Source organism: Mustelus asterias, chromosome 19, assembly GCF_964213995.1.
Source record: "Mustelus asterias chromosome 19, sMusAst1.hap1.1, whole genome shotgun sequence".
In the NCBI taxonomy this organism is placed as follows: Eukaryota; Metazoa; Chordata; class Chondrichthyes; order Carcharhiniformes; family Triakidae; genus Mustelus; species Mustelus asterias.
Genome location: NC_135819.1, coordinates 27,362,965 through 27,386,895, shown reverse-complemented (window position 1 = coordinate 27,386,895; position 23,931 = coordinate 27,362,965). Strand labels below are relative to the sequence as shown.

At 45.8% G+C, this 23,931-nt stretch overlaps 1 protein-coding gene across 7 annotated transcripts in view; it reads left to right on the top strand.

The window, feature by feature from the left end:
• The first annotated feature begins 2,985 nt into the window (after positions 1-2,985).
• Positions 2,986-23,931, top strand: part of nedd1 (NEDD1 gamma-tubulin ring complex targeting factor) — a 52,021-nt gene continuing 31,075 nt past the window's right edge. Inside the window, exons 1-6 of one of the 7 annotated variants that reach the window (XM_078235156.1) lie at positions 2,986-3,073; positions 12,744-12,887; positions 14,839-14,933; positions 15,089-15,205; positions 18,238-18,378; positions 22,825-23,054. In XM_078235156.1, the coding sequence (XP_078091282.1) occupies positions 12,752-12,887; positions 14,839-14,933; positions 15,089-15,205; positions 18,238-18,378; positions 22,825-23,054 (719 nt within the window). In that variant the 5' untranslated portion in view covers positions 2,986-3,073; positions 12,744-12,751. Of the gene's footprint in view, positions 3,302-12,743; positions 12,890-14,838; positions 14,934-15,088; positions 15,206-18,237; positions 18,379-22,824; positions 23,055-23,931 lie in introns of all 7 variants that reach the window. The other 6 variants (XM_078235160.1, XM_078235161.1, XM_078235162.1 and 3 more) reach the window with 6 other exon arrangements.

Sequence of the window (23,931 nt, the reverse complement as noted above, 5' to 3'; positions counted from 1 at the left end):
ATAATTATTCAAGAAGTGAGGTAAGGAAGAAAACCAGGCCAGTGAGCCTAACATCAATGGTAGGGAAATTATTGGAAAAAATTCTGGGGTCGGAATTAATCTCCACTTGGAGAGGCAAAGATTAATCAAGGATAGACAGCAAGGTTTTGTCAGGGAGAGATCATGACTAATGCCTTTGAGTGAATTTTTTGAGGAGGTGACTCGGGGTGTAGATGAGGGGAGTGCAGTTGATGGAGTCTGCATGGACTTCAGTAAGGCTTTTGACAAGGTCCAGCATGGGAGACTGAGCAGGAAAGTAAGAGCTCATGGGATCCAGAGCAATTTGAATCCACTGTTGGCTTAGGTGTCAGGAGGCAGAGGGTGATGATCGAAGGTTGTGTTAGTGACTGAAAGCCTGTGCCTAGTGTTGTACCGCAGGGATTTTGCTGGGTGTTTTGCTGTAGTGTACAATGATGATCTAGATGCGAATGTGGGAGGTATGATCAGTAAGTACGCAGATGACATGAATATTGTTGGTGTGGTAAATAGCGAGGCGTGATGCCTTAGATTACAGGATGATATAGACAGGCTGGTCGGATGGGCAGAACAGTGGCAAATGGAACTTAACCCTGAGAAGTGTGAAGTGATGCATTTTGGGGGGACTAACAAAGTAAAGGAATACACAATGAACAGTAGGACACTGGGAAGTACAGAGGACCAGAGGGATCTTGGGGTGCTTGTCCAAAGATCTCTGAAGGCAGCAGGACTGGTAGCTAAGGTGGTTAAGAAGCCATTTGGGATACTTGCCTTTATTAACCGAGGCACTGAATATAAGAGCAGGGAGGTTATGATGGAGCTGTAAAGGTGCTAGGCCACAGCTGGAATACTGTGTGCAGTTCTGGTCACCACACTACAGGAAGGATGTAATTGCGCTAGGGTGCAGAGGAGATTCACCAGGATGTTGCCTGGGCTGGAGTGTTTCAGCTATGAAGAGAGGCTGGTTAGACTGGGGTTATTTTCCTTCTGTTTTCAGAAGGCTGAAGGGGAACCTGATTGAGGGACATAGATGGGAAGAAACTTCTTCCCCTTAGGAGATGGGTCAATAACTTGGTCATTATCATTTACCATGCAGTCTGATTTGTTCATAACTTCATGTTTGTGCTAAATTCTATGCCAATGTGCTTTCTGCTAGGCTGGCTTGCCACTACCTCTTGCCATACCTTCTGAACTGAATTTCTTAATTATCTAGCAAATGCTTTTCAGTGATCTTGGTTTGCCCTCTTTTTAGGTCAAACCAAATAAACAAACTCAGATTAAATCAGGACAAAGTAAAAGGGGCAGCTCCCCAAAAAGGAGGGGGAACAGCCCGAACAGAAATCAAAGTACAAAGGAAACTTAAAAACATCAAATTAAAATGTGATTATTAGGGTCGATAACACACCCCAACCCCTGCGGTGCCCAGCGGGCGTGGAAAGCGTCAACCGCACCCGTGGACACCGCATGCTCCCTCTCCAGGGACACCTGGCCGCGAACGTAGCCGCGGTAGAGGGGAAGACAGTCAGGATGGACGGCCCCCTCGATCGCCCGCTGCCTGGACCGGTAAATGGCACGTTTCGCCAGGCCCAGGAGCAGGTTCACGAGGAGGTCGCCATCCCGACCCTCCCCTCTCCGCACCAGGTGTCCGTAGATCAGGAGCATGGGACTGAAGTGCAGACAAAACATCAACAAAAGGTTCTTTAGGAAAACATAATGGGAGTGCAGCCTAAGACACACAACATAGACATGGTCCACGAGGCAACATGTAACAGTGGGGTGCCACTATGCCACTAGGGGGAGCACAGAGGCACAGTGGCTAGCACTGCTGCCTCAGCGCCAGGGACTTGGGTTCGAATCCCGACTTGGGTCACTGTCTGTGCAGAGTTTGCACGTTCTCCCCGTGTCTGCGTGGTTTTCCTCCGGTTTCCTCCAACAGTCTGAAAGACGTGCTGGTTAAGTGCATTGACCTGAACAGGTGCTGGAGTGTGGCGAGTCGGGGAATTTCACAGTAACTTCATTGTAGTGCCAATAGCCTCACTTGTGACTAATAAATATACTTTACAGGGTTCAGTCCTCAGGCCCCATCTATTTACAATCTATATTAATGTCTTTCAGATACAGGGATAGAGGTACAATAGCCAAATTTGAGAATGACACTAAAATATCATAGCATCATCATAGAATCCCAACAATGCAGAAGGAGGCCACTTGGCCCATTGAGTCTCCACCGACAACAATCCCACCGAGATCCTATTCCCATAACCTCACATATTTACCCTGATAATCTCCCTGATGCTCGGGGGCAATTTAGCAGAGCCAATCAACCTAACCTGCCCAAATTTGGCATGTGGGAGGAAACCAGTGCACCCGGAAGAAACCCATGCAGACACGGGGAAAATGTGCAGACTCCACACAGTCACCTGAAGAATTCTTTGTCCCTCTGTCCCTGCCCAGTAAGAAGTCTCACAACACCAGATTAAAGTCCAGCAGATTTATTTGGAATCACGTGCTTTCAGAGTGACTCACCTGAGGAAGGAGCAACGTTCCAAAAGCTCGTGATTCCGAATAAACCTGTTGGATTTTAACCTGGTGCTGAGACTTCTCACTGTGTCCACCCCAATCCAACACCAACATCTCCACATCATGCCTGCCTTTACACCAGAGCCGTCCCAACATCGGGGTGGGGTCTGATGGATATTCGCGCGCATCCGGGAGATGGGCGGGGCCTAATGGAGATGCGCGCGCAATCCGGAGAGGGGCGGGGTCTGATGGAAGTGCGCACGCATCCGTGGAGATGGGCGGTGCCTAATGGAGATGCGCGCGCAATCCGGAGAGAAGGGCGGGGCCTAATGGAGATGCGCGCGCAATCCGGAGGGAGGGGCGGGGCCTAATGGAGATGCGCGCGCATCTCGGGGAGAGGGGCGGGGCTAGTCGGAGGTGCGCGCACATCCCGGGGAGAGGGGCGGAGCTAGTTGGAGGTGCGCGCGCAACCCGGGGAGAAGGGCGGGGCTAGTTGGAGGTGCGCGCGCATGCTGAGGACGGCGGCTGTTGGCGCCAAGTGAGTGAGTGTCGGGCCGGCGGAGGCTAGTGCGACAGCGGGACGTTCCGGGTGTCAGTGCTGAGGCTCCGTCCGGTCTATCGAGCGGCCCTCAGAGCCCCGGCTGTAGCAGGGCCCGTGTGTCCCCCTCCCTCCCTCAGCCGGTTGTCCCGGAGCCCCTGGGGGTGAGTGTCCGGGGCCTGGACAGGAGCAGCTCCCTCAACACCAGCCGAGTGCGCGGCGATCCGGGTTTGTGTTTAAACATGTTTCAGTGCGGCTCAGTTTAGTTACAGTGTGTCAGGGCCCCTGCAGCTGACAGGGTATTTCCCTGGTGTACTCCTGGGGGCTTGTTGTTGTGATGTGGAAACCTGGCAACCAGTTAGTGCACAGCAAGCTCCCACAAACAGTAGATCATCCCTTTCTGCCATGTTAACTGAGGGATCATTGTTGCGGTGTAAATCCCCTGATCTTTCAAATAATGCCATGGGATCTTCCCATCTCCTGAGTGCTCTCATCTGAGAGCTGTCACCCAATACTGTCCCACAACAGTGCAGCACTCACCCCAATACTGCACCGCAACAGTGCAGCACTCACCCCAATACTGCACCGCAACAGTGCAGCACTCACCCCAATACTGCACCGCAACAGTGCAGCACTCCCCCCAATACTGCACCGCAACAGTGCAACACTCCCCCCAATACTGTACCGCAACAGTGCAGCACTCCCCCCAATACTGCACCGCAACAGTGCAGCACTCCCCCCAATACTATACCACAACAGTGCAGCATTCCCCAATACTGCACCGCAACAGTGCAGCACTCCCCCCAATACTGCACCGCAACAGTGCAGCACTCCCCCCCCCCCCCCCCCCCCTCGCCAAATACTGCACTGGGTGCAGTGCTCCCTGAATACTGCACCGCAACAGTGCAGCACTCCCCCCAATACTGCACCGCAACAGTGCAGCACTCCCCCCAATACTGCACCGCAACAGTGCAGCACTCCCCCAATACTGCACCGCAACAGTGCAGCACTCCCCCAATACTGCACCGCAACAGTGCAGCACTCCCCCCAATACTGCACCGCAACAGTGCAGCAATCCCCCCCAATACTGCACCGCAACAGTGCAGCACTCCCCCCAATACTGCACCGCAACAGTGCAGCACTCCCCCCAATACTGCACCGCAACAGTGCAGCAGTCCCCCCAATACTGCACCGCAACAGTGCAACACTCCCCCAATACTACACCGCAACAGTGCAGCACTCCCCCAACCCCCCAATACTGCACTGCAACAGTGCAGCACTCCCCCCAATACTGCACTGCAACAGTGCAGCACTCCCCCCAATACTGCACCGCAACAGTGCAGCACTCCCCACAATACTGCACTGGGTGCAGCACTTCCCCCAATACTGTGCCGCACAGTGCAGCACTCCCCCAATACTGCACCGCACCGGTGCAGCACTACCCCAATACTGCTCTGCAACAGTGCAACACTACCCCAATACTGCGCCGCACCGGTGCAGCACTCCCCCAATACTGCACCGCACCGGTGCAGCCCTCCCCCAATACTGCTCTGCAACAGTGCAACACTACCCCAATACTGCGCCGCACCGGTGCAGCACTCCCCCCAATATTGCGGCGCAACAACGCAGCACCCCCCCCAATACTGCTCCGCAACGGTGCAGCACTCCCCCAATACTGCACCGCAACAGTGCAACACTACCCCAACACTGCGCCGCACCGGTGCAGCACTCCCCTCCAATATTGCGGCGCAACAATGCAGCACTCCCCCCCCCCCCCCAATACTGCGCCGCAATGGTGCAGCACTCCCCCCAATACTGCGCCGCAACGGTGCAGCACTCCCCTCCAATATTGCGGCGCAACAATGCAGCACTCCCCCCAATACTGCGCCGCAATGGTGCAGCACTCCCCCCAATACTGCGCCGCAACGGTGCAGCACCCCCCCCCACCGGTGCAGCACTCCCCCCCCCCCCCCCCCAATACTGCGCTGCAACAGTGCAGCACTCCTCCCAATACTGTGCCGCAACAGTGCAGCACTCCCAGTACAGCACTGCAGTGTCAGCCTTGATCTTCACCCTGGAACCCAGAACTTTGAGTTTCAAAGAATCATGACTGACACACAAACAACATGATGATGACAAAACGGTCGTGTTTCAGCAATATTGATTGAGGGAAGCTCAGACACCAGGGAGAATGCCCCTACTCTACTTTGAATTTGGTTGTGGATTATTTTACAAGTGGGAGCAGACAGTCTGTGCTTAATGAATTATTGTTGAAACAGCAATTCTTGACAGCACTCGCTCAGTACTCCATTTTAGTGTCAGTGCAAATCTCTGGAGTGGGGTTTAAATCCCTATGATTTGAGTATCGGGATAGGGATGTTTTGCTGTAATTGTATAGGGCAGTGGTGAGGCCACACCTGGAGTATTATGTGCAGTTTTGGTGTCCTTACCTGAGGAAGGATGTCTTTGCTATAGAGGGAGTACAGCGAAGGTTTACCAGGCTGATTCCTGGGATGCCAGATCTGTCATATGAGGAGTGGCTAAGTCGGTTTGGATTATATTCACAAGTTTAGAAGAGTGAGAGGGAATCTCATAGAAACTTGTACAATTCTAACAGGTTAGATTCAGAAAGAACGTTCCCAATGATGGGGGAGTCCAGAACTAGAGGTCACAGTTTGAGGATAAGGGGTAACTGAGGTGGGGAGAAATTTCTTCACCCAGAGGGTGGTGAATGTGTGGAATTTACTACCACAGAAAATAGTTGAGGCCAAAATGTGTGATTTCAAGAAGAAATTAAATATAGCTCTTGGGGCTAAAGGAATCAAGATATTGAATTTGATCAGCCATGATTAAAATGAATGGTGGAGCACCCTCGAAGGGCTGAATGGCCTCCTCCTGCTTCTTGTTTCTACATTTCTAATTAAATAAGGGACTGACTACAGTTTCTACAGTTTCTATGTTTCACATTCAGACAAGTGTCACCACCGAATCAGCTACAATTACAATTTTGCTTCTAATCACAAATCATTGTTACTGCGATATTTTGAGAACAGGATGGCCCTTTGAAAGTTAAAATTAAATTTGGAAAGCTGCAATACTGTCAGGAGAAAATGTAAAATCAATTAAGTTATAAACCTTGATACTTTACCAACTTGAAGCTTTAATTGTATCTGCCTGTTTGTATACCCCAGTTAATGCTTTTGCACTCAGTCCAACCATCTCACCTTCGACAGGCCATGTGTTGAGTTTATTAGTTTTTCTCTAGCAAGGAGAGGGGCCATGTTTTTCAGGAAGAGAAGGTGTTACAGGCTAATAGGCTGGAGGAAATAGATGTTCGGAGGGAGGATGTATTGGCAGTTTTGAATAAACTGAAGGTCGATAAGTCCCCTGGGCCTGATGAAATGTATCCTAGGATTCTTTGGGAGGCGAGGGATGAGATTGCAGAGCCTTTGGCTTTGATCTTTGGGTCCTCGCTGTCCACGGGGATGGTGCCGGAGGACTGGAGAGTGGCAAATGTTGTTCCTCTGTTTAAGAAAGGGAATAGAAATGACCCTGGTAATTATAGACCGGTTAGTCTGACTTCGGTGGTTGGTAAATTGATGGAAAAGGTCCTTAGGGATGGGATTTACGACCATTTAGAAAGATGCGGATTAATCCGGGATAGTCAGCACGGATTTGTGAAGGGCAAATCGTGCCTCACAAATTTGATAGAATTTTTTGAGGAGGTAACTAGGTGTGTTGATGAAGATAGGGCGGTTGATGTCATATACATGGATTTTAGTAAGGCGTTTGATAAGGTCCCCCATGGTCGGCTTATGATGAAAGTAAGGAGGTGTGGGATAGAGGGAAAGTTGGCCGATTGGATAGGTAACTGGCTATCTGATCGAAGACAGAGGGTGGTGGTGGATGGAAAATTTTCGGACTGGAGGCAGGTTGCTAGCGGAGTGCCGCAGGGATCAGTGCTTGGTCCTCTGCTCTTTGTGATTTTTATTAATGACTTAGAGGAGGGGGCTGAAGGGTGGATCAGTAAATTTGCTGATAACACCAAGATTGGTGGAGTAGTGGATGAGGTGGAGGGGTGTTGTAGGCTGCAAAGAGACATAGATAGGATGCAAAGCTGGGCTGAAAAATGGCAAATGGAGTTTAACCCTGATAAATGTGAGGTGATTCATTTTGGTAGGACAAATTTAAATGTGGATTACAGGGTCAAAGGTAGGGTTCTAAAGACTGTGGAGGAACAGAGAGATCTTGGGGTCCATATCCACAGATCTCTAAAGGTTGCCACTCAAGTGGATAGAGCTGTGAAGAAGGCATATAGTGTGTTAGCTTTTATTAACAGGGCGTTGGAGTTTAAGAGCCGTGGGGTTATGCTGCAACTGTACAGGACCTTGGTGAGACCGCATTTGGAATATTGCGTGCAGTTCTGGTCACCTCACTATAAGAAGGATGTGGAAGCGCTGGAGAGAGTGCAGAGGAGATTTACCAGGATGCTGCCTGGTTTGGAGTGTCGGTCTTATGAGGAAAGGTTGAGGGAGCTAGGGCTGTTCTCTCTGGAGCGGAGGAGATTGAGGGGAGACTTAATAGAGGTTTATAAAATGATGAAGGGGATAGATCGAGTGAACGTTCAAAGACTATTTCCTCGGGTGGATGGAGCTATTACAAGGGGGCATAACTATAGGGTTCATGGTGGGAGATTTAGGAAGGATATCAGAGGTAGGTTCTTCACGCAGAGAGTGGTTGGGGTGTGGAATGGACTGCCTGCAGTGATAGTGGAGTCAGACACTTTAGGAACATTTAAGCGGTTATTGGATAGGCACATGGAGCACACCAGGATGGTAGGGAGTGGGATAGCTTGATCTTGGTTTCAGATGAAGGTCGGCACAACATCGTGGGCCGAAGGGCCTGTTCTGTGCTGTACTGTTCTATGTTCTATGTAAAAGTTTACATATCAATCTCTCGGGTGTGAATGGAGCCAGGACTGAGCTGAAGGAGAGATGATGTTGACCTTGTGAAATGGCCGGAGGAACAGATCATAGAAATCATAGAAACCCTACAGTGCAGAAGGAGGCCATTCGGCCCATCGAGTCAGCACCGACCACAATCCCACCCAGGCCCTACCCCCACATATTTACCCACTAATCCCTCTAACCTACGCATCTCAGGACTCTAAGGGGCAATTTTTAACCTGGCCAATCAACCTAACCCGCACATCTTTGGACTGTGGGAGGAAACCAGAGCACTGTGCTACCGTGCCGCCCAGATGGTGCGATAAGGGGAGGGGGTTGAGAAATGAATAGAGCCCAGATGCTGTGCAGCTGCCAATGGGTGTGTTGGACCTGTGTGACTTGGGGCAAAATATGATTTGAATAGCAGAGTTTTTGGATGAGTTGAAGTTTGTAGGGAGACATTGATTACAAGAACATTTGAGTAATTGGTTCTGAATTTGATGATGTGGAGATGTTGACGTTGGACTGGGGTAAACACAGTAAGAAGTTTAACAACACCAGGTTAAAGTCCAACAGGTTTATTTGGTAGCAAATAGGCGCGGTAGCACAGTGGTTAGCACTGCTGCTTCACAGCTCCAGGGTCCCGGGTTCGATTCCCGGCTCGGGTCACTGTCTGTGTGGAGTTTGCACATTCTCCTCGTGTCTGTGTGGGTTTCCTCCGGGTGCTCCGGTTTCCTCCCACAGTCCAAAGATGTGCGGGTTAGGTTGATTGGCCAGGTTAAGATTGCCCCTGAGATGCGTAGGTTAGAGGGATTAGCGGGTAAAATATGTGGGGGTAGGGCCTGGGTGGGATTGTGGTCGGTGCAGACTCGATGGGCCGAATGGCCTCCTTCTGCACTGTAGGGTTTCTATGATTCTATGATTCAAATGCCATTCACCTGAAGAAGGGGCTTAAGGCTCCGAAAGCTTGTGTGGTATTTACTACCAAATAAGCCTGTTGGACTTTAACCTGGTGTTAAACTTCTTTCTGAATTTGATAACAGCTTTAATGAAGGTGTCAACAGCAAATGCTTAAACCAGCAATAGAGTTGGGCAATGTGAGTTGGATGGTTAGAATACCTCCTGGTCCTAACTTTGTATCATACTTAATCAAACCAACACTACAGATCGTGGAAACTGCCAAAACTAGGGCCATGAATGCAAGAGAGTCGCTTATGAATGGAGAGTTGAGGCAAAACATCTTTACTCAAATGAAATTGGGGAACTCGATACACTTGGAATGGCAATTAACTGAAGCTTGATTAAAAACATGAGGGAGAAAGGAGTTGCTGATAGGATTGGATCAAGAGGGTCAAACATGTGAAATACTATCAGTTTGTATCAAATAAAATTCACTTTTAGTGTATCTGTGGAAATATGTTAGAAGCACAATGTGAGACTGGTTCATAATACCATTTATTCTCCATGTGATTAAATTGTTGCAATGTCATTTATTTAATCGATTCCCATCTCCATTATTCTTATTTCAAGAACAAAGAACAATACAGCACAGGAACAGGCCCTTCGGCCCTCCAAGCCCGCGTCGCTCCCTGGTCCAAACTAGACCATTCTTTTGTATCCCTCCATTCCCACTCCGTTCATGTGGCTATCTAGATAAGTCTTGAACGTTCCCAGTGTGTCCGCCTCCACCACCTTGCCCGGCAGCACATTCCAGGCCCCCATCACCCTCTGTGTAAAATACGTCCTTCTGATATCCGTGTTAAACCTCCCCCCCTCACCTTGAACCTATGACCCCTTGTGAACGTCACCACCGACCTGGGAAAAAGCTTCCCACCGTTCACCCTATCTATGCCTTTCATAATTTTATACACCTCTATTAGGTCACCCCTCATCCTCTGTCTTTTCAGTGAGAACAACCCCAGTTTACCCAATCTCTCCTCATAACTAAGCCCTTCCATACCAGATAACATCCTGGTAAACCTCCTCTGCACTCTCTCTACAGCCTCCACGTCCTTCTGGCAGTGTGGCTACCAGAACTGGGCGCAGTATTCCAAATGCGGCCGAACCAACGTTCTATACATCTGCAACATCAGACCCCAACTTTTATACTCTATGCCCCGTCCTATAAAGGCAAGCATGCCATATGTCTTATTTACTACCTTCTCCACCTGTGACGTCACCTTCAAGGATTTGTGGACTTGCACACCCAGGTCCCTCTGCGTATCTACACCCTTTATGGTTCTGCCATTTATCGTATAGCTCCCCCCTACGTTAGTTCTACCAAAATGCATCACTTCGCATTTATCTGGATTGAACTCCATCTGCCATTTCTTTGCCCAAATTTCCAGCCTATCTATATCCATCTGTAGTCTCTGACAATGTTCCTCACTATCTGCAAGTCCAGCCATTTTTGTGTCGTCCGCAAACTTACTGATCACCCCAGTTACACCTTCTTCCAGATCGTTTATATAAATCACAAACAGCAGAGGTCCCAATACAGAGCCCTGCGGAACACCACTAGTCACAGGCCTCCAGCCGGAAAAAGACCCTTCCACTACCACCCTCTGTCTTCTGTGACCAAGCCAGTTCTCCACCCATCCAGCCACCTCCCCCTTTATCCCATGAGATCCAACCTTTTGCACCAACCTACCATGAGGGACTTTGTCAAACGCTTTACTAAAGTCCATATAGACGACATCCACGGCCCTTCCCTCGTCAACCATTCTAGTCACTTCTTCAAAAAACTCCCACCAGGTTAGTGAGGCATGACCTCCCTCTCACGAAACCATGCTGACTATCGTTAATGAGTTTATTCCTTTCTAAATGCGCATACATCCTATCTCTCAGAATCCTCTCCAACAACCTCCCTGCCACGGACGTCAAACTCACCGGCCTATAATTACCCGGGTTATCCTTCCTACCCGTTCCTTTATTTCCTTTATCCAGTCCAATCACTTTCACCCCCTCAGTCAGAGGATTGTGTGCTCAAGTCTCTTCTGGTCTGGTCTGGGAGGTGGGGGGGCAATACATGCATTGGGTATTTTTTTAAAAAGATGGGGGAGAAAAGTCACAATCTAAAGCTGCTGAACTCAGTGTTGAGTCCCAAGGGCCTAAACATGCCCAAGTGGAAGATGAGATGCTGCTCCTTTAGTTGGGCCTGGCTTCACTGGAGCATTGCAGCAGGCCAAGGACAGACAATGTGGCCATGAGAGCAAAAGGTGTCAGAAAAACACTATCTGCTTGTTGTCACTTTACTATTTGTGGGAGCTTGCTGTGCACCAATTGGCTGCTATGTTTCCTGCATTCCAACAGTGATTCTTATTGGTTATCTGTGGGGCACTTTGGGACTTGCTGAGTTGTGAAATGTGCTATATAACTGCAAGTCTCTTTCTATTGATTCTTTTTTATTCTTGTCAACAGTTTGCTAAAATTATCAGCAGTAAAATTATCAGCAGTAAAACTGCTGTAAATACTACATGTAAGCTAAATGCTTTACTCTGCCATTGAACAAAAGTCTTCACTTTTTACTCGCAAGTGGGCCTCTGTGTAATATATAATTGCGGTTTTAAGGACCTCCTTTTTGGCTCGAAGTATTTGATTTTTAGTCAAATTAAGTTCTTCCAGTTTGAATCAAGCCATCAGAATGATGGACCTTCTTAAAATCTGTCTTTTTTTTCTCATAGCTTTCAATCATCCTTCCTAAACTCCTGGCTTAGTGTGTGTCCCATTTAGTACTACAACACAAAGGGCAGTTTCTCTTTCTGATTCCCTCAAAATGGGTGGGTTATTTTATGAGGAAAGTTTGGACAGGTTAGGCTTGTATCCACTGGAGTGTAGAAGAGTGAGAGATGACGTGATTAAAATATACAAGATTCTGAGGCAACTTGACAAGGTGGATGTGGAAAAGATGTTTCCTTTTGTGGGAGAATCGAGAACCAGGGGTCACCCAATTAAGACAGAGGTGAGGGTAAGCATTTTCTGAGGGTTGTGAGGACGGCACAGGGCTTAGCACTGCTCACAGCGCCAGGGACCTGGGTTCGATTCTCGGTTTGGGTCACTGTCTGTGTGGAGTCTACACGTTCTCCCCGTGTCTGCCTGGGTTTCCTCCGGGTGCTCCGGTTTCCCCCCACAGTCCAAAGACGTGCTGGTTAGGGTGCATTGGCCATGCTAAATTCTCCCTCAGTGTATCCGAATAGGCGCTGGAGTGTGGCAACTAGGGGATTTTCACAGTAACTTCATTGCAGTGTTAATGTAAGCTTACTTGTGACACTAATAAATAAACTTTAAACTTCACTTTGGTATTTTCTTTTTCTAAAAATGGCTGAGGCAGAGTGTTTGAATATCTTTCAGACAGAAGCAGATAGATTGTTGATCATCATGGGGGTGAAAGGTTCTTGGGGTAGGCAGGAATGTGAAGTTGGGGTTAAAATTAGATGAGCTCTGATCTTACTGAATGGCAGAGCAGGCTCGAGGGACCAAGTGACCTACTCACAATTCATATGTTTGTATATTTTAAATGCTAACTGTTAGCTATTTGAATGCTTTGGTGGCTAAATACATGCAGATTTGCAAAGCTGAATAGTATAAGCTGCTATTTAGATTCTGTATGTTGTCTTTTGTCTTTCCATTGATCTGTATTCAGAAACAGTACCTATTCAATGTTTGAGGGACTGTTGTATTCGTATTCTGATGGCTGTTCTATTTCTCATCTTCATACTTTGCAGGATATACCATGCAGGATAGCATCAAGCTAGCCTCGTGTGGGGATGACATTAAAATCTGGGATTCGGTTTCAATGACAGTGGTGGAGCAGTTTAACCCTCACAAGAAACCCTGTGAAGTAACTTCTGTTTGCTGGACTGTTGATAATATCCTTTGGAGCTCATTGCTGTCAGTAACTATTGCATTTTTATAAGTTAAATGCAAAATTAATCAGTTGCCATTGGAATGTTGTGGCTATGGATTTTGTCTTTGAAGGCAATCCCTCAGGATCGAGGGTGACTTGCTTCCACTCCAGTTCGATGGCAAGTCCAATGCGTGATCTGCAGACTCTGCCACGTGAGGGGCTGCGGGTGATTGAAGGGTCAGGTAGATGAGTTGTTGGGAGGTTTGTACGCCTCAACTTCACCTCTGCGTGTTCCTGACTAAGTATCTCGATGTGTTTGGTGCCTTCCTAAATACATCATCTTCGTTTTGGTTGGTCACAAGCCAGGGTCTACCATGAGTCAGTGGGGATGGTTGACCTCTTCAGGGATTGTTTGCGGGCATCCCTACAGCATTTCCACTTCCCTCCTGGGAGTCTCCTACCACGACCAAAGTTCCGAGTAGAGCAGTTACTTTGAGATTCTGATTCAGACGGAGTGACATGTCCTATCCAGTGGAGCTGGTTTTGAGTGATTAGCATCTTGACACTGGGCATGTTGCTTTGGGAGAGGATTCTCCCTTTCATGCAACCGAACTTGGTTGATGTTGTGAAGGCACTGCTAATGGTACTTCTCCAGTGCGTTGAGGTGTCTGCTGGAGGTTGTCCAAGTCTCTGAAGCACATGGGAGCGCAGGGATCACTGCTGCCCAGTGAACCTCAATCTCAGGTTTGAGATCCTGGACCTCCAATATTCTTTTCTTTCATTGACTGAAGGCTGAGCTGCCACATTAGAGACAATTTGGGGATTTTCCCATCCTGCCCACCGCAGGAATCGTAGCGGGCGGGGGAGGACCATGCTAAGATCCGTTGACCTCGGGCGGGATTTTTCGGTCTTGGGGCGAGTGTGGCTGGAAAACCCCACCCAATGATGAATTTTGTTGTTTATGTCTGTCTTCTTCAAGAGGCTCACAACTTCTGTGGAAAATAGTTTCATAAAATGATTATAGAATCTGTCAATAGGACTCCAAGCTTTCATAAGTGAAATGTAGGTTTGCAATGCAGTGTCCTTAAGTTAACATGGCAGAATGAATGTGCCGTTATCATCAGCACCCTTCTTAACCATGATCACCACCATTTATGTTCCCTTTGTCTTTTTGCCCATGACATCTTTGTCAATCTCTTCCCAGCCTCCATCTATCACTGGCCCTCTATCCAGCCCCTATTGCTTCACACCACCCCCCACCTTCGCCCCCGCCCCCTCCACAACAACATAAATTGCACCCTATTTCCTGCTCTTTTTAGCATTGACGAAGACTCATCCAGACTCAAAATGTTAGCTCTGTTCTCTCTACACAGATGCTCAGACCTGCTGAGTGTTTCCTGTTTTTGTTTGATTCCAGCATCTGCAATGATTTACTTTTTTATATATAAAGATATGAATTGTTTCATGTTTAACTCCCTGGTTCCCCATTGTGTTGGAATTCTAAGTTTCTTTCTAATCTTTGTGTTGTCTTTTCAGTGCTGGAGTTTTTTGCTCATTCGTTCCTGCCTCCATTCTTCTCTCTCAGACCTCTTCATATCACAGCCGCTTGTTTGATCTCATTATTGGCTAATGCTTCCGTGTTGCCCACTAATTCCCCAACGTCATTCTGAAATGCACTTAAACTCTTCCCAAGTTATAAAAATTTCCTTAAACTTGTTTGAAATTGTCCAGAGATTTTGGAGTGGATAAAAGAGTCAGCAGAATATTTTGTTTGAACTTTGAGCACTTTTTCAACTTTAATAAACCCCTTTTTAAAAGTTCAAATATTTTTAAAATCTTCAGTATTTGAAAGCCACTGAATAGCCAAGATACAGTTTATTTACAAAGCATTTTGTCCTTCAGTTAGTCAGTTGGCTCTTGTAATGAGACAAAGTAACATCATTTGTGAAATCATTTTACCTTCATTCCTCTACATCAGTGTGTGGTGAGCTCATCTAGCAGTGGTGACAAGATAGTGCTGTCATCCTGCAGATCTACTCCAGTTCCTATAAAAGATCTTGCTGAAGGGGTAGGTAATTATTTGTTATTTAAAGCTCTTAAACTAACTTCAGGTTGCAGAATAATGCTTGGAGAAATTCCTTTTGCACTGAGCTTCATTAATTATAACTTTCATTTAATATATGTGAGCCCATTTTGATAATTAAATTTTGTCTCGTTCCACAGAAAAAGCAGACATGTCTGAGTCTGAATTCTACTTCCAAGTGTATTGTAAGTGGAGGTCTCGATAACACGGTCAATATCTGGGATATAAAGTCGAAGAGATGTCATAGGACACTTACGGTATTGTTTTCAACAATGGTTAAGAGTTAGTTAATATTTCAGCTTGCTGTACCATGACAAAAAAAGTCACAATTTCATGTTCATGATCCCCATCTATAATTAAGGTGGATAGTTTCAAAATAAGGAGCTGTCCCTTTAAGACAGAGGCAAGAAAGAATTATTTATCTGAAAAGGTTATGAATTTCTAGAATTCATTATCCCGGAAAGAAGTGGAAACTGGATCATTCGATATATTCTCTGCTTAGCTAGACGGATTTTTGATCTCGGGTTATGGGCACACCAAGGAAGTAAAGTTGAGGCCAAGATCAGATCAGCTATAATCTTACTGAATGGTGGAACATGCTCGAGGGCTGAATGGCCAATATTTGCTCCCATTTCTTATAATCAGATCACAGTAAAGGCTGTCTGTTCCCTCAGAGACATGAGGAAGAGGATTCAGCACACATTGATCAAGATCTTTTACTTACAGCTTCTGATTCCTTGGCCTGGAGCTTTTGGTCGAAGTTAGGGCAGGTTCATAGAACATCGTAGAATCCCTACAGTGCAGAAAGAGGCCATCCGACCCATTGAGTCTGCACCGACTCGCCGAAAGAGCATCCCATCCTGACCCCCTCCTCCCTACCCCCATAACCCCATGTATTTACCATGGTTAATCTACCTAAACTGCACTTCTTTGGAGACTAGGATCATTTAGCATGGCCAACCCACCTAACCCGCACATCTTTGTTGGACTGAGAGAGGAAACCGGAGCACCTGGAGGAAACCCATGCAGACACAAGCCAGGAATCGAACCCATGTCCTTGGTGCTGTGAGGCAGCAGTGCTAACCACTGTGTTCACTGTGCTGTCACAGCACATGAAGAATTTCAAATTAGACATTGACTTGTGTTTTTTACTTTCTTTAAGTTTCAGCTTTAGAAAACGAAAAATGCATTGAGTATTGCATTCTGGTAGTTGAACAAAATATTTTGATGCGAATCCCAGAGTCTACATTAACAGTTTTGAAAAGTAATTTTACATTATATTTTGGAATGTAATTTGTAATATATTTCATCCTTTTCCTCTTCTCTCTGACCGTGTGGATAGAAGCATTTACTGTTTCAATACGAAAGCTTGAATTCCAACACCGACAGCTGTGTTTACTTAAAATTCCTTCAGATTAAATATATGGATATGTCATTTAAGTCAGTGAAGATGTTTCCTTTATCCTTTCATGGGCCAGCCTTTGTTGTCCATCCCTCGCAGCTCTTGAACTGCGTGGCTTACGAGGCCATTTCAGTGTCAGCCCCGTTGCTATGGATCTGAGTCACATGTAGGCCAGATCAGGTAAGGATGGCAGATTTCCTTCCCTAAAGGAAGGAAAGGACATGAATGAACCAGATGGATCCTTCACAACAATTGATATAATTTAATGGTCACCACTATTGAGACTAGCTTTCAATTCCAAATTTATTGATTGAATTTAAATTCTACCAGTTGCCATGGTCTGATTTGAACCCATGTCCCCTGGGCATTAGCCTAAACCTCTGGATTGCTAGTCCAGTGATATTACCATTACCTTCCCTCAAGGCATTGACGTTCGTTATATATACTAAATGAGGCTGATCTTAACAGTTTCTCTGTATGTTTGCTCCCTGTAAACTAAAGCAGATAAATAATTTAATATTTAGCCTCAGCAAGTATTTACTTGTGCCTTCATGGAGAATGGTAATGTAATAGACACAAATATCTAGCACTTGACTAGTAGGGTGGGTATTGTTATTAAGAATCCGAGGTCGTTCTGTTGTAGAAATAGATGAGAGTCTATTGTAGAAATAGATGAGAGTACACAACTCTGGTGCGGCCGCACTTGGAGTACTGTGTGCAGTTCTGGTCCCCACATTACAGGAAGGATGTGGAGGCTTTGGAGAGGGTGCAGAGGAGGTTTACCAGGATGTTGCCTGGTATGGAGGGGAGATCCTATGAGGAGAGGCTGAGGGATTTGGGATTGTTTTCGCTGGAAAGGCGGCGGCTAAGAGGGGATCTTATTGAAACATATAAGATGATTAGAGGTTTAGATAGGGTGGATAGTGATAGCCTTTTTCCTCTGATGGAGAAATCCAGCACGAGGGGGCATGGCTTTAAATTGAGGGGGGGTAGTTATAGAACCGATGTCAGGGGTAGGTTCTTTACCCAGAGGGTGGTGAGGGATTGGAATGCCCTGCCAGCATCAGTAGTAAATGCGCCTAGTTTGGGGGCGTTTAAGAGATCCGTAGATAGGTTCATGGACGAAAAGAAATTGGTTTAGGTTGGAGGGTCACAGTTTTTTTTTTTAACTGGTCGGTGCAACATCGTGGGCCGAAGGGCCTGTTCTGCGCTGTAATGTTCTATGTTCTATGAGTCATGTCCCACAAAAGTAAATGTTCAGATTGCTTATCAAAGTAGCTAACTCCCTCGTGACCTGAGAAGACCAGGGCGGCACGGTGGCACAGTGGTTAGCACTGCTGCCTCACAGGACCCAGGTTCCATTCCCGGCTTAGGTCACCGTCCCTGTGGACTCTGCACTTTCTCCCCGTGTCTGCGTGGGTTTCCTCCGAGTGTTTCCTCCCACAGTCCAAAAGATGTGCTGGTTAGGTGCGTTGGCCATGCTAAATTCTCCCTCAGTGTAACCGAACAGGCGCCGGAGTGTGGCGACGAGGGGATTTTCACAGTAACTTCATTGCAGTGTTAATGTAATCCCACTTGTGACACGAATAAATACACTTTCAGATCTGAATAGGTATTACCCCACCCACCTATTTTCCCTGAGCTTTGAAATATTTAGCTTTTTGTTCAGGATGTGTTTTGGTGTTTGTGCACCTTAAAGCATCTTCCAACCCATGCAATACTTTTCTGTGTTCCTAATTGTTAGTGGGAGTTTAACAAATTAAAATACTATTCTTAGTACTGTGTTAGTGTTACCTTTGATGTTTTTATGCTTAATCTATTTTTTTACAATTTACATCTCTAAAAACAGCTTCCATTTTAATGACTAACTCACAATGTTCTTTGCAGGATCACAGGGAAGGAGTCAGTAGTGTATGTTTCAATTGGAATGACTACTATATAGCATCAGGTTCCTGCAGTGGTGATATTATTGTACACAGTGTTACAACTAATATTTCCAGCGCTCCATTTGGTCACGGTAAAACACAGGTGTGTATTTTCTTCAGCTCGTGCTTTGATGTTTAATATTTTGTATATGCTCTTTCTCTACTTTTGTAAACTGGCAGTTTGTGGAGGAAATGAGTTACATAGAAACATAGAAAACTACAGCACAAAACAGGCCCTTCGGCCCCACAAGTTGTGCCGAACATATCCCTACCTTTTAGGCCTACCTATAACCCTCCATCCTATTAAGTCCCATGTACTCATCCAGGAGTCTCTTAAAAGACCCTATTGAGTTTGCCTCCACCACCACTGACGGCAGCTGATTCCACTCGCCCACCACCCTCTGAAAAACTTCCCCCTAACATCTCCCCTGTACCTACCCCCCAGCACCTTAAACCTGTGTCCTCTCGTAGCAGCCATTTCCACCCTGGGAAAAAGCCTCTGAGAGTCCACCCGATCTATGCTCCTCAACATCTTATATACCCCTATTAGGTCTCCTCTCATCCTACATCTCTCCAAGGAGAAAAGACTGAGCTCCCTCAGCCTATCCTCATAAAGCATGCCATTCAAGCCAGGCAACATCCTTGTAAATCTTCTCTGCACCCTTTCAATCTTTTCCACATCCTTCCTGTAATGAGGCAACCAGAACTGAGCACAGTACTCCAAGTGGGATCTGACGAGGATCTTATATAACTGCATCATTATCCCCAGACTCCTAAACTCAATCCCTCGATTGAAGGCCAGCACACCATACGCCTTCTTAACCACCTCCTCCACCTGCGGGGCCGATTTTAGAGTCCTATGGACCCGGACCCCAAGGTCCTTCTGACCCTCTACCGTACTAAGAGTCTTTCTCTTTATATTGTACTCCTTCATCCCATTTGACCTACCAAAATGGACCACTACGCATTTATCTGGGTTGAAGTCCATCTGCCACTTCTCTGCCCAGTCTTGCATCCTATCTATGTCCCTCTGTAACTTCTGACATCCCTCCAGACTATCCACAACCCCACCAACCTTCGTGTCGTTGGCAAACTTACCAACCCATCCCTCCACTTCCTCATCCAGGTCATTTATGAAAATGACAAACAGTTGTTTGGCTTTGATTCAGGAAGATATTGGAAATAATCTTAATTTGGGTTTTTGTTGGGATAAATTACTGGATGCACTGCCTGAAAGGATGGTGGAAGTAGATTTGTAATAACTTTCAAAAGGAATTGGATTAATACAGCAATGAGATTGGCAAATCTCATTGCTGTTTTTTTCAGGCAACTGCTGAACTTTTTTTTTGTTCTTTGAAGGGTAAGGGGTTTTATTTCAGTTGAGCAGCATGGTCGGTGCAGGATTGGAGGACCCTTTCCTGTGTTGTAATTTTCTTTGTTCTTTGTTCTAATACTTGAAGGGAGAAAAAATGCAGGGCTATGGAGAAAGGACAGGGCGTGTTAGGTATGACCTCTCTGAAGAAGCCATGCCGACTAGTCTGATCAAACCTTGCCTCTCAAGTCAAGAAAGATGCTCTCCTTCAGAATTTTCTCCAAGCTTCCCTACCATTGACATGAGACAACCTTTCTTAAATAGCAGAACCACATTAGCTGTTCTCAAGTCCTCTGGCACCTCCACCGTGGCCGAAGAGGAATTGAAAATTTGGGTCAGAGCCCCTGCTATCTCCTCCCTTGCCTCCATCGGCAGCCTGGGACACAATTCATCTGGACCTGGAGATTTGTTTACTTTTAAGCCTGCCAGCACCTCCAATACTTTGTCCTTCTCTATGTCAGTTTGCTCAAGAACCTTGCAATCTCTCTCTCTGAATTCCATACCTTCTTTCTCATTCTCTTGGGTGAAGACACATGTGAAGTATTCATTCTACCAATGTCCTCTGGCTCCACCCACAGATTGACCTCTTGGTCCCTAATGGGCCCTATTCTTTCTCTGTTTAGCCTCTTCCCATTGGTATACTTGGGATTTTCCCTACTTTTACTAGCTGGAGCTTTCTCATATCCCCTCTTTATTTTCCTAATTTATTAAGCTCTACCCAGCACTTTCTGTACTTCACTAATGCCTCTACTGATTTGCTCCCATTGTACCCGTTAAAAGCTTTTCTTTTCCTTCGCAGCATATTCTGAATGTCTCTGGTCATCCATTATTCTTTGTCCATAACAAGCTTAACATGTACCATGTTGTGATCGCTATTACTAAAATGCTCCCCCATCACCACCTCAACCACTTGTCTGGCTTTATTCCCCAGAATTGGGTCCAGCACTGCGCCATCCCTCCACATATTGACCGAAAAGGTTCTCCTGGACGCATTTCAAGAAATTCACTCCCTCCAAACCCTTAACATTGTGTCTATCCCAATTAATGCTAGGAAAGTTGAAATCACCTAATATAATTACCCTATTGCTATTGTAATTAAGCACCTCCGCAAATTGTGTACGCATTTGCTCCTCAATTTCTTGCTGACTATCCGGGGGTCTATAATAAACACCTAACAAGATGACTGCTCCTTTTTCATTCCTGAACTCTACCCACAAATCTTAATTTGATTCCCCCTCCAAGATATCATCTCTCTTTACTGCAGTAACTAACTCCTTAACGAATAATGCAATGCCTCCTCCTCTTTTACCCCCTCCTCTGTCTCGCCTGAAGATTCTATATCCTAGAATGTTGAGTTGTCAACCCTGCCCTACCCTCAACCACATCTCTGTAATGGCTACTACATCACAATTCCACATCATCACCCTTAACACATCCATTTTACCTGCAATAAATATGACAAAGTAGAGGCCATCCAGCCTTGCCTTACTGCCTCGTAAATTAATACAATTCTACTCTCTCTGACTTGATTGTTTTACTGTATGATGCTGTGCTCTTGTTCTGCTAACAGTCTGTTTCCCCTCCCGGGATTTAAATCGGGTTTAAACTCTTCCTGACAGCACTAGCAAACGCGCCTGCAAGGATGTTAGTTCTGCTCTGGCTCAGACGAATGATTTGAAAGTGGTATAATGTGTAAATTTGTTTTTGTGTTTACACTTGCTAATTGATGTCAGTTTTAAAACTTTTAACGTACCAAGCTTGACTTCAAATAAGTACATCAGTTGCCTGTTCAGCATTATTTTCTCTACACTTGTACCTATGTAGGATCTCACTTTCGAAACATGTGGTGATAGGCTGCTATCATTTCAGTTTGTTGCTTTTGGGAGCAGTGAATTAGACACTGGCTAGTATTTACAGGAAGGGGGCTGGTGATTGGGCTGTTGTTGGGATGCAGTGCAAGGATGGTGAGAATGGAAGTTGCTGGTTACTGAGCTGTATTGTGTTGCAGTAAGTTAGTGGATATTGCTACCCAGGACAAATCTCATTGCTTTTTTTTCAGGCAACTACTGAGCTCTGGGAGAAGTCATGTTTGTGTTAAAGTTCAGCTGAGTTCAAGTATCAAACTGTGTTGAATGAACTTAGTTCAGAAATGTATTCAACTAACGTGTCCTCCTCTGCCCCTCTAACTAAATAAACTTTAAAAAACCGTGCTTGAAGATGTAGCGTTAGTTTTCACATGTACACTGATGACCTGCTGTTCTACCTCACAACCATCCCTCTTGATTCCTCCTCCATTGGTAAATTATCAGGCTGCTTATCCAACATTCAGTACTGGACAAGCAGAAATTTCCTCCCAATATTGGAAAGACTGAACCCAATGTTTTCAGTCCCTGTTTCAAACTCCATTCCCTAGCTACTGACTCCATCCCGCTCCTTAGCAACACTCTGACGTTGAGATACTCTGTTCACAACCTTGGTGTCACGTTTGATCTCAAAATGAGCTTCCTCCAAACTCTCACCATCACCAAGACAGCCTGTTTCCACCTCTAACACTGCCCAGCCTCACCCTTGTCTTAGCTTACCTGCTGCTGAAACACTCATTTTAATGAGAAGTTTAAGTTATTGGTTTTATTTCAGTTATTAAGCACCGGTTTCATCATCATAATCTTGTTGCTGCAAAATCTGGATGTTTATCTGTCAACAAATTGGAATTGTTTGTTGCTTTCCCTAGAGCCAGAACAGCCCTACACCAATCACTTCAAAGGAATGAAACATAATTGAGCTTTCTTTTGTCTTAGGAGCACAGTTAGTGACTGGTTACATACTGCTTCATGTATCATGTTGGACTGAATCTTCAGTTGGTATGAAAACGTATTTAAAATGAAATGTTTTCTTCACAAATTGGGTTGACTTTAAGCAGAGAATGCCAGAAGTAATCAGTAGTCAGGGAGCATCTGTGGAAAGAGATAGAGTTAACATTTCGGGCCAATGACCTTGTATCAGAACTTAAGCAGTATTCTTTGTCCCAGGAAAATGATCCACGGAATTACAGGTCAAATGTTAGAGAATTGAACCAAATTATATTTTTCATGTTGGAGAAAATTCCATATTCTGTTTCGAACTCGGTCCATGGCTGCACATTTCAAGTATTTCTGCTTGACTTTCTTTTTCTTTCAGCCAGTGCAAAATTTGAAGTATTCCATCTTTAAGAAAGCTTTACTGGGAAGTGTCCATGACAGTGGAACTGTAACTCTTTGGGATGTTAATACACAACAACCTTACCATACCTTTGAAAATGCGCACAAGGCTCCAGCTTCTGGACTCTGCTTTTCACCAGTAAATGATTTATTGTTCGCCACAGTTGGTTTGGATAAAAAGATCAACTGCTATGACTCATCCAGCAAGATGTAAGTATGTTTAGGGATGTGTTGCAGTTACTTTACATATCTTCATGATGGATTGTCAGTATGAGGGCCATAGCTTTTCTTGAAATATGCACCTAACTTAGACTTGGGTGCACAAGGCACAAATTCAGAATTTGCAGATGAAACACAATTTGGATGTATGGTGAACTCTGGGGAGGATAGTGAGAGACTTTGAGGACATACACAAGACTGGTGGAATGGACAGATGTGTGGCAGGTTAAATTTGATGAAGGCAAGTGTGAGTGGTACATTTTGATTGGAAGAATGAAGAGAGGCATTATAAAATCAAGGGAGTGCTGGAACTGAGGTACCTGGGGGCACGCGTGTACAAATTGTCGAAGGCAGCCTTTGAGAAGGTTCACAACACTATCCTTCTCCACTGCCGTCCAGCTAACTGGGACTGCTGTCATGTGGTTTCCTATTTAATCATAGCCATAGCTTCTGTTCCTGGAAATCACAAAATATGACCTTTTAGACCCAGACCTTTGGAGCCATCTCAAATTGAACAGCTTCCCATCCATTTGATATCTGATTTCAATGCCAGGATCACCATCATGGAAGGCATTGAGAGAGCATTGCAGAGGAAAACATGTTGTAGTGGGTTAGTGTAAGCACACGGCCCTGTTTAACTCCATTAGTAACTGGGAATGGGTCAGACGACTGCCCATCATCCATGGACACGTAAGCGTGCTGTCAAAAACTGTTGAACCATAATGATACGTTTTTCCATAACCTTCCAAAGGCCCTCGGGGCCCTCCGAGGTATTGGTCAGGTCAACCAACCTTGTGTCGGGATCCATGTTCTGTTCTTGGCATTTTGTCTGAAGCTATTTCACGTAAACACCATGTTAGTGGCTCCT